At 53.0% G+C, this 10,922-nt stretch overlaps 1 protein-coding gene across 1 annotated transcript; it reads right to left on the minus strand.

Annotated features, from left to right (window-relative positions):
* Positions 1 to 5,690, minus strand: LOC311429253 (olfactory receptor 14C36-like). Its single transcript, XM_084540353.1, has 4 exons — positions 5,575 to 5,690; positions 3,632 to 4,343; positions 2,040 to 2,298; positions 1 to 63 (listed from the first exon to the last, which is right to left on the minus strand). Exons 2-4 carry the CDS (start codon positions 4,332 to 4,334, stop codon positions 30 to 32), a joined length of 996 nt encoding a protein of 331 aa, XP_084396479.1. The 5' UTR covers positions 4,335 to 4,343; positions 5,575 to 5,690; the 3' UTR covers positions 1 to 29.
* Between the last annotated feature and the right edge of the window lie 5,232 nt (positions 5,691 to 10,922).

Raw genomic sequence — 10,922 nt, forward strand, 5'->3', positions numbered from 1 at the left:
TAAGTTTCTGAGGCACCACGGACCTCAACTTATTCACCCAGCACCGTCATTGTGTGCCAGGGCCTGGGGAGATAAAAAAAAAAAGTAAGCTTATCAAGATATTTTCTACCCTTAGTTTATAAAGTAAATTTTCTACTACTGCTTCAAATATGGAATCATTCTTTGCAGGATCTACTGTGGTCATAGGAACACAAGATCTATCTCTGCCTCTACCTCTCTCTCTTTCCTCTTCCTCTGCCTGCTATGTCTTCAGAGAGCTCTCTGAAAGACAGGACATTGAATCACAATAAACAAATAAATGTTCCAAGAGACTTCTGATTTTTATCTTCTTCAACTCTTCTGATCAAGGCAGACTAATAGATAAGATTGATCAAGGGCTCCTCTGAGCTTGACACCATCCAGAAAAGATCTGAAAGTGTGCTCCATCCGGTAATTCAGAGAGGCAATAACGACATCCAGCAGTGCTGCCCCAAGTGCTGATTGCTGAGGGATGATGCTAAGAACTGGCTGACAGCACTATGTGTCATGGATGATATCTGGGCCTGATTGTCCAGCAAACTGGCACACCCACGGCCTCACCAATTTGTTAAATACACATAGCACCATTCTGGCCATAAGAATTCTCTGAGACAAAGCCAAAGGCCTTGCTAAAGACAGGTAGGCACCTTCTCTTCCCTTTGCTTCCCTATCCTTCCCTTCCGCTATGGGTTCATCAATCCTGTTTTTGTCCTTCAAGTGCCTGGAGGTGGCTGTGGAAAAGCTTGCCCCATCACCTTCACAGGGACTGAGGTGAGGCTGACCAGCCCTCATTCTCCACAGCATGAGGAATGGACCCTGGCTGAGGGCATTTGTGCAGCCTCAGGTTCGCCTCAGCACATGTACACGATGTGCATGCTGAAGCCTCAACTGTACCAGGCACATCTGGACTTCTGACTGAGCCATTCTGTGTCCCGCTGCAGAGGAATAAACCACCTCTCTGAGCTGGGCTGAGAGCCCTGGTCCTGGAGCTCCTCAGCCTGCCTTCTTTGCAGTGCCATGAGAAGTGTTTGGGTGCTGCACCCTATGGCATTCCACTATTCACATTCCACATTCGCTCACCAGACTTCTTTCCCTGTTCCTCCTATGTCCCCTGGGTCACGGGGCTCTTCTTGTCCTGCTCACATCCAGATTTAACACTTTATCGCAGGGGGACTCCACTGGGAAGAGGCTCATGCTCTGTGGGCTCCATTCACTGCTGACCCCCTGGGACACACTGTCCCTGCAGCTCCCCTGGGCTCTCCTGATTCCTTCCAAAATCTGCTCACCTGCCACCAGCCCCAGCACATGCTGTAGTGCCACAGGCAGGTTAATTGGAGCCTCCTCACCATCTGCCTGAGTGCTGGACACCAACAAGCAACACCTGAGGGAGTGCTCATGCCCTCAAACACCCAGCTGGGGCTCTGATCACTTCACCCTGAGCCCATGGAGAAACAGGCAAAGCCAGGTCCCTCTTGGAGTCCATTTCTGGACTGCAATGTTCTTGACAGCAACTGTGAAGGAAGACCTGAGCCGCCAGGCACTACCCTGAGCAGAATCACTTTATGGGATGGAAATGCTGTTCTGGAGGCCAGCTGTGCCACAAAAATGCCCGTTGCCAGTCCCTGCCTGTGGTCACAGGGTTGCCACACAGCAGTACTGTGACCAAGCTACAGGAACAATCAGGCTTATGCCAACAGAAAAGACTCAGAAGGAGATTGTAGCAGCAGGATGAAAGTAGCTCTGGACAGACGAAACCCTGCTGCTTCCTGGCAGTGCTGCTATGGTGGGTCTCTATATTCCTCTTCATTTCCACCCATGGGCATTACCCTGGAACCCCCAGCAAAATTCTCAGAAAAAGCATCTCAGACACACTCTTCACTGCAGGTTCCTTTGTTTTGTTTAAATACGTGAGTAGGATCAATAATGACAATTTATATGGAAAACATTGTTGCCCTCATTAATAACAAACAAAACCCACCAAAGAACAAAAGACAAGCTTGGCATATCATGAGTTATATTACCAGTACAATTCTGGAGAAGACAGGCAGTACGTTACTTCTGATGTACACCCACTCATGAGTTTCTGCAGTGCATCCTTGAGCTCCTTGTTCCTCATGCTGTAGATGAGGGGGTTCATGGCTGAAGGAACCACCGAGTACAAAACTGTCACCACGAGATCCAGGGATGGGGAGGAGATGTAGGGGGGCTTCAAGTAGGTAAAAACGGCAGTGCTGAAAAACAGGGAGACCACGGCCAGGTGAGGGAGGCACGTGGAAAAGGCTTTGTGCCGTCCATGCACATAGGAGAAAAGAATGACAATTAAACACGTGGATGCTAAAGAGAAACCAATCATAAGTACCCAAACACTCCTGAGGTAGGAATATGAGCAACAGATCCTGAGGATCTGCACATAGGACAGCAAAATAAATGCAAAACACTCCCCAAACAAAACAAAAATACTAAGTGTGAGAAGCCCCATTTCCCTGAGGCCCCTTTAAGGGTCTTTAAAAAAAAAAAAAAAAAAAAAAAAAAAGAAAGAAAGAAAGAAAAAAAAGAAAAGCTGCAATGAGGTCACCCCAGAGACTTCTCTTCTCCAGGCTGAACATCCCCAGCTCTCTCAACCTCTCTTCATGCAATAGTTGCTCCAACCTTCTGATTAAATTTGTATCCCTCCTGTAGTGAGTTAACTTGGTAAGGTTTTGGTAGCAGGGTGCCATAGGGGTGGCTTCTGTGACAAGAATCCAGCCAATCAGAAGAATCAAGCCAATAAGTGATGGCATTTGCATTTCTGTGAAAACATATTTAAGAAAGAGTAAAAAATAAGCTGCTACACAACAGCAGCTGGGAGAGATAAGAGTGAGAAACTTTTTGTTTTTAGTTCCTCACTGCTCCAGTCAGTTAGTTAAATCTCAGTAAGTGATCTTAATCTCCCTACACTGAATCTGTTTTGCCCAAGACTGCAAATGCTAAGTCTTCTACCTGTATCTTCAAAAAAATAATAAAAAAAAAGGAGCCCTTTCCACTCTGTTTTCTCTGGCTACTCCTTTGAGGAAGGGGTGAAAGTGTGATGAGTGTGATGTGCTGGAGCTCAGCTGCCCATTGGTGTGAAACCACCACACTGCTCAGCCATGTTATTGGCATCAGCTTTGAAAGAAGAAGCAGGATTTCAGGCAGTCTGTTGGGGAGATCCTGTTTTATTAAGCAGATGATAAGAGAGAGCACTGAAAAAGCAGTTTCATTCCTCAACGTACGGTAGATATACACATTAAAAAAAAAAAAATCTAATAAACTAATGAATGGGAATGACAACAAAGATAAATGTTACAATAATGATCATGAAACAAGTACCCAGGAAGTCATTTGTGGAGAAAAAGCAGTAATTTATCACTTTTCAGAAACATCACTGAAATCATATTCCTAATGGCACACTTGAGCTCCTGGTTCCTCATGCTGTAGATGAGGGGGTTCACTGCTGGAGGCATCACTGAGTACAGAAATGACACCATCAGGTCCTGGGCTGGGAAGGAGATTGAGAAGGGCTTTATGTAGGCAAAAAGTCCAGTGATGACAAACAGGGAGACCACAAACAGGTGAGGGAGGCACGTGGAGAAGGCTTTGTGCCGGCCCTGCTCAGAGGGCATCCTCAGCACGGCCCTGAAGACCTGCACATAGGAAAAAAGAATGAAAAAAAAGCACACGGATGCTAAAGGGACACCAATCATAAGTACCCAAACATGCCTGAGGTAGGACTGTGAGCAGGAGAGCTTGAGGATCTGGGGGACTTCACAGAAGAACTGGTCCACAGCATTTCCTCCGCAGAGGGGCAGGGAAAATGTATTGGCTGTGTGCAGCAGAGCACAGAGAACCCCACTGCCCCAGGCAGCTGCTGCCATCTGAGCACAAGCTCTGCTGCCCAGGAGGGTCCTGTAGTGCAGGGGCTTGCAGATGGAAACGTAGCGGTCGTAGGACATGATGGTGAGAAGAAAAATCTCTGCTAATATCAAGAAAATAAACAGAAAGACCTGTGCAACACATCCTGAGTAGGAAATGGCCCTGGTGTCCCAGAGGGAATTGGCCATGGCTTTGGGGACAGTGGTAGAGATGCAGCCCAGGTCGAGGAGGGCGAGGTTTAAGAGGAAGAAGTACATGGGGGTGTGGAGGCGGTGGTTGAAGGCTACGGTGGTGAGGATGAGGCCGTTGCCCAGAAGGGCAGCCAGGTAGATGCCCAGGAAGAACGCGAAGTGAAGGAGCTGCAGCTCCCGTGTGTCTGCAAATGGCAGGAGGAGGAACTCGGTGATGGAGCTGCTGTTGGGCATCTGATCCTCCTGGACAAAGGGGAACAATCCCAGGAAAATAAAAGACAATGATAATTAGGAAAGACATCTTTGATAAAAACCTGCTCCACTTCTCTCTGAAACCCCGCACAGTGATTTTCCTCTTTCTGAGACATTTTTTCTGCTCCCTTGCTTGAGCTCCGGTTGGTCCAGTCTGTCCATCTACCCTCGTCTCAGCCAGAGTCCTTGAGGGCTCAGTCCACTGGCCCACATATAGGTGCCCAATTACTGTGGCTTCAGGAACTGCCTGTAAGACGATTCAGATTTTTCCTGCCCCATAAACTGCATTGCCCTGAGCACCACAGGTTTTAAGGGGAACTTTGGGCACCTTCCTCCTATGGACACATCTGTGAGGTGGAAGTCAGTGCTTGAGCTGCAGCTGAAAGCCAGAGCTGCAGCAAGCCATAAAACAAGAACAGCAACAGCAGATGAAGGAACTTAGAGAAACAGCCCAGGGCTTCTGCCATGGGAGGCAAGGCCAGGGAGGGACTGAAAGGAACTCAGGAGTCAGCTCTGCCGGAGGTTCCACTCATGAGGTTATGAGACATCCTGACTCCTGTGGGCTTGAGGTCAGAAAAGGAGGTACCAGACTATGTTCCCACTGTGCTGCCATTCCCTGCCCATGGCTCTGCTGCCTGCAGCTGTCCCTGCCTGCAGCTGGGTCTCTGTCCCCACGCCTCCTGCCTGCAGCTCACAGCCCCCATCCCACCCCATCAGAGCTGGGTGCTCAGCTCTGCCCTGCAGACACCTCCTGGCAGCAGGGCTCTGCCCGGGGGCAGCTTGCTGGGGGCACGTCCTAGAGCCCAGGGCACACAGACACTGATGACACCGTGCAAGAGGTTGTGGAGCTTTCTATGGGCTGAGGGGCAGGAAAGGGACTTGCTGGGGGTCCTTGAAAACTTCCTTCTTATGTCGAGTAAGTGTCAGTCTCTTCTTGGAAATAACAGCTTCTATTTCTAATCCCAGTGAGCTAAAAGAAGAGAAAACTGAAAGCAGAGGCTAAGGAAATATGAGAGTTCCCTTTGAAATTCGCCCTGGGCAGCTCCCCGGGCAGGCTGAGTGCTGAGCCTGGCAGGCGGCAGAGGCCCTGCCCCGCCACACAGCCCCTGGGGCACAGCAGGGACCCTGCTCTGCACCACAGCCCTGGACGCCCCTGCCTGCACCCCCGGCTTCTCCTTCTTCCAGGAACTGCAGCTACATTGCCCTCCAGTCAGAGACTTACTGGGTGCAGGGCTGCGAAGTCTTCTCCGTCAGGGAGCTCTGTGCATGCTGCCACTGCTGCCTGCCTTTAAGCACTGTGTCTCTGCAGGCAGTGCCCCCAGCCCTGCTGCGCTGTGCACAGGAGCTGCTCCTGGGCAGAGCTGTCTCTCTGCAGCGCTGCCCGCTTGCCACGAGCTCCCCTTGGGCCCAGGAGCCCGGCCCAGCTCAGCAGCAGAGGCCCAGCCCAAGGCCTCCCTTGCTCTGCCCCCCACCAGGCTCCCTGCACATGGCCCTGGGGCTGCAGGGGAACCTGCTGGCAAACAGCCTGAAGGGATCCCTGGGCTTCCCTCCCTCCCCTGGCACAAACACTTCTTGACAGCAGGATCATTTCTCCTAGCCCAAAAAACAATTATCTGTACCAATCACCTCTTCTCACATCAGCTGATGGTGGGACACCCAGATAAGGTCATAGAAGTAGCTCCTTTAACCCCCTGCTTAAGGAAAGGATTCAGCAGAGTCGCTCAAGGCATCTCATGCTGGGTTTTTGTCCTGGGGCTGGAATGGGTCTCAGATCCCTCCCATGCCTGCCAAGGACCCACAGGACCTAGGGTTTCTCTGCATTCAATTTAGGTGTGCATAACATGGGCAGCTGCAGGTGGGCATCTTGTCTCAGCCCCAGGAGTTGGAGAATATCAGGGGGTTGCAAACACCTGGTGACATGTCAGGGGGCAGCGGTACGTGCAGGCATCTGCAAGCTCTAATGGAGGAACCCTGAGGGACAGGGCAGCACCTGGGGGCATCCCCTTGGAGGCTGGTGAGGAATGCCTTTGGCCAGCTGGAATGACAGCAAATGCACCCATTTAGGATAACTAAACCTGTCCCTCCTCAGGAGGCTCAGGGCAGCCTGTAGAGGCATCCACCTGACCCGATGGAGAACTGTGCCACAGGGAGAGCTGAGTCTCTCTCTCCCTCTAGGTTTCCTTCCATCTCCAGGGACTGTAACGGCACTTGTCTCATGGACACCCCTACATTGCCTAATGAAATTTGGGGCAGCTGCTCCATTTAAAGCTACTTCCAGGCCTGCAGTGCTATTTGAGATGCCAACGCTGCCCAGCACCACTGGAGCATGGAGCTGACACGGGCAGCACAGGACCAACAGGACAGCTCTGGCCATTCACAGCTGGTACTTAACGGGCACCCCTGAGGGCATCTCTGACAGACCTGGTGCTTATGAGCAAGTGACCGCTTCCCAGGGCTGCAGCGAGCCAAGGTCTGTCCTTCCTGTATCCAGCAGAGGCAGGCAGTGCATGGATATGAGGCACGTCACACCGGGGTCTCCACTTGTGTCCTTTGGTTTGCAAACACTGCTGCTGCTTCTTATCCCCATCCCTTACTCAGTCAAGACACAGCCCAATGATTTTTTTTCTGTGTTCCTGTATCACAGGATGCCCATAGCCAAGGACATTTTCAGCAGCCCCTTCTCCTGCCTGGAGATCAGCTCCAGCTCCAGCACGGGCCCTCAGGGCTGCACCAACACCACAAAGGCCCTCTGCTGTCAGGGCAGCACAGCCCAGGCCTGTTTCCTTCTGGCCTCAGGAACACCAGGCCTTGCCCTTCTTGGGACCCCTTAAGTCATCCATTTGTGCCCATCTGCCATCCACGGCAGCTTGTCTCTGCTGTGAAGGAAAGCCTCTTCATGCCCAGGCTCTTGGCACAAGGTCTGGGACAAGCCTGAGTTTGGCCCTTGTGCCACAGCTGAGGTGCTGCAGCCCAGATGTGCCCCAATGCCCTCAGCCTGGGGCACAGGCAGGAGGAGCTGGATCCCCGCCTGCTGTCACAGGGCTGGGACATTGATGGCAGAGCTGCTGAGGTGTCAGGGGACATGTCCCTCAGCTTGGGATGCTGTGCTGGATGGGGGCAGATTGTCCAGAAGAGACAGGCGGGGGTGATCAACAGGGGGTTGCCCTCCATGTGAAGGATCTGTCTGGATGCTTGGAGCTCCTCTATGGGATGGGCAGCAGAGTGGGGGAGCCCTTGTGGGTGAGGGTCAGAGCAGAGCCAGTCAGGGTGACCTTGTGGTCGGAGGTAAATGCCTGCAGTCAGGCTGAAGAAGCAGACAGTCTTGTGGAAGCCACTGGACTAAGATGAATTCAATGACCCCATGTCACCCTGGGGGCCTTTAATCACTGGGACGGTCACAGGAAAGGGACACTGCTGGGTGCAGACATTCCCGAGGTTTCTGTGGGTTCTTGGAGGCATCTTCTGTGCACAGCTGCCAGATGGGCCGACCTAGGTGGTGTTCACCAGGATCTGGGACTTGCAAACAGGAAAACCTGTGTCTTGACACTCCTCCTGCAAAATGCATGTCATAGTCCAGCTGCTTTTCAGCACAGGGAAAGAGATGAGGTTTCGGGGCCCAGCCCTACATCCAGCACTGCACAGGCCCACTCACTCATAGACCCTGGGAGGCCTGCAGCCCCTCCGTGCCATCCCTGGGGGTCTTCAGGCAGCTCCTCCTGCCCCAGGGCCAGGGCAGCCAGGCCCGAGCTGCTGCAGCCAGAAAGGTTTGCTGGTCCCATTACTTCCTCATCAGCTGAGACTGGGTCTCAGACAAAGAAAAGCAGCTGTAGCTGCTTAAATATGCTGAGAGCCTGGGGACGGCTTCTGCCGAGAGGCAAAACCCCTCTCATTTATACGCAGGAACATGGTGGAGGCTCCTCGCTCAGTCACAGAAAGGCGTGACATGACATGTGTTGGAGAAATAATCCACTAAACACACAAAAATCTACTGCTGAGGGGCAGGCACCTGGAGAGTATTGGCAGATTGACTTTAGCGAACTGCCTAGAAAAGGGGGGCTGAAGTATTTGTTAGTCCTCGTGGACTCGTCTGCAGGCTGGCCTGAGGCCTTTCCGTGTCGTACCAGGAAGGCGAGAGAAGTAGTACAAGCTGTGGTAAAAGAAAGAATTCCGAGATTTGGGGCACCTTTGGGAACGCCATCGGACAGAGGTCCACAACTGATAGCCAAGGCAGTTACTGAAAGAAGCAGACTATTAGGGATTGGTTGGGATCCGCATAGCCCTTACAGACCCCAGTCTAGTGGCAGAGTGGACAGAATGAATCATACTCTCAAGACTCAGGCAAAGCATGTCAAGAAACTTCAGTGCTCTGAAGACAGGTTTTACCCTGTCTTTTGCAAAAGGCCCAGCCCTAGGACAAGCCTCAAACCCCACCTTCCTGGAAAAGCAGAGGCGTGTTGGGGCAGGAACACAGCAGGGACTTCTCCAGCGCTCCACTTCCTCTATTCCGTGGATTTTGTCAGAATTTGGAAATGCTCCTGGTGGATGGGCCAGGAACCGCTAGGAATGAACTGGGCAGAAGGGAGGTGACTGTTTCTCAGGACAAGAAGGGAAATCTCTCATCTCTCTCCTGAGCTGTGCCATCTCCATGCTGCTGACCTCACAGGCGTTCTAATGACATGGGCTGATGTCACAGGGGGTGCACTGCATCACCAGGATATCGTCACTGGAGCAGCGGCAGTGCTGGCACTTCCCTGCAAGGCCTGGTCCATGCTGGGCACTGCTTGGGTGCTCCCCACCACTGTCCTTCTGTGGCCAGGAGTGGGGTCAGCAGGCAGCAAGCTTGCACTGGGCGACCCTCGCTGACGGGCGGAGGAGCAGGGGAACCTTGCAGAGGAGCTGTGGTTGAGGAGCCAGGGCGGGCATCCCTTGTCCTGAGCTGAAGGCCAGCAGAGAGATGGAGGGCTGCTGGAGGGTGACCATCGCCCCTGATATGGTTTCCCAGTTCCCAGTGCTCCTATGCCTCTCCCCCAAAAGGTAAGGGTGTCAGGAGCCCCTTCGCAAGGGGTGGCCCAGGGGCTGTCAGCTGTCCAAAGCTGCAGGTCCTGGGCTGGGGGGTGGTGGTCATGCTGAACAGAGCTGGTGGCTGCTGCGAGAGCCCAGCCTGAGGGTCCCGCTGGGCTCAGGGGACAATGTGGCAGCCAGGACTCCTGGGTCCTGGTGCTAGGGCTGTCCTCAGCCCTAGGGCTCCTCTGGGCATGGCTCAGCCTCCTCGTGATGGGGACAATCCAGGGCCAGGTTTCCCTGGGAGCTGGTGCCTCTTTGGGATCTGCCTCTGGGAGGAAAGACCTCTGGTGTCCCAGAGACTGGTGTGGCCTGCAGCTCCCACAGGCCTCTCAGGAATGTCCCAGGAATGCCCGCATGGTGTTTTTCAGGTGTCTCATGTATGCCTGCATGTGTCCTCGCCTGGGTGCTTGCCAAGAGGTGGTGAGCTGTCTGGCCTGGAGCCTGACCTGTCTTTTCCTTGCTTTCCAGAGACTGAGGCTATCTGGGATGCTGTATCTGCACAAATTCTGGAAGCGCTGGAGCAGGATAAGGTGGGCTGGTGTCCTGGGCCCTGCAGAGCAATCCCTACCCTACACTGAGACTGCCCAGGGTGCCCAGAGCAGCTTGCTGGCCAGCTGGGAGAGAAACCAAGGCCAGATCTGCTCTGCTTCTCGGGGGTTTGGCGCACCCTAGGGCTTCACTCTTCCCTGTGGCCTGAGTGGAGAGGGCAAGCAGAGAGATGGGACAATATCCTGGGTCTGTGCCTAGGATAATCAGTCCCAGGCCTAAGCCGTGTGTTTAGGCCTAGGCCTAGGGAATCAGTCCCAGGCCTAAGCCGTGTGCTTAGGCCTAGGCCTAAGGAATCAGTCCCAGGCCTAAGCTGTGTGCTGGAAACCTCTGGGCTGTTCCCTAGCCAAGGGATGGTGGCAAATCCTGGGATTGGTTGATGAAAGAAACGGAGGATGCGGCTCTTCTCCAAAGCTTTCCAAAGTGCCCCACCTTGCCCCATTGTCCCTCAGGAGTGGGGAGGGCACAGAGCAGTGTCCCCCTGCTCTGACAGTCATCCCTTTTCCCGTCTCTCAAGAGCTCCCTCGTCAGCCTTTCTGTCTTGTCTGTGTGCAGGCTCTTCAGGTTGCGGGACTCGGGACCTTTGCGGTTCTCCAAGAGCAATTCCACGTCAAGCAAAAGCGGACTTTGGAGACAGGAGACTTTGGGGCTGGAGCTCCCTGGCACCTGACGGGATGTGAAAGTCCTAGTCTGTGTGACTTTTTGCCATTCAGGGGATGAAAAGAAATGCTCACCAAAGCACGGACAGGACCTCCTGTGTGATCAGGCTTGTTATAAGTTGCCCCCTTAATTAATTTTCAGAGAGCATTGCATTAATAATAGAAAGGAATTTCTTGAGTAAGCAACAGCAAGCAAAACAGCGCTGGGCGGCCGGGGAGTCTCGGCTCCGCCAACGGCGCGCACCTCACCCCCGCCAGGGTATCTTTTTATATCTTGGTAATTCCAGGATTACACAGCACA

Source organism: Aythya ferina, assembly GCF_964211825.1.
Source record: "Aythya ferina genome assembly, contig: HAP1_SCAFFOLD_464, whole genome shotgun sequence".
Taxonomy (NCBI): Eukaryota; Metazoa; Chordata; class Aves; order Anseriformes; family Anatidae; genus Aythya; species Aythya ferina.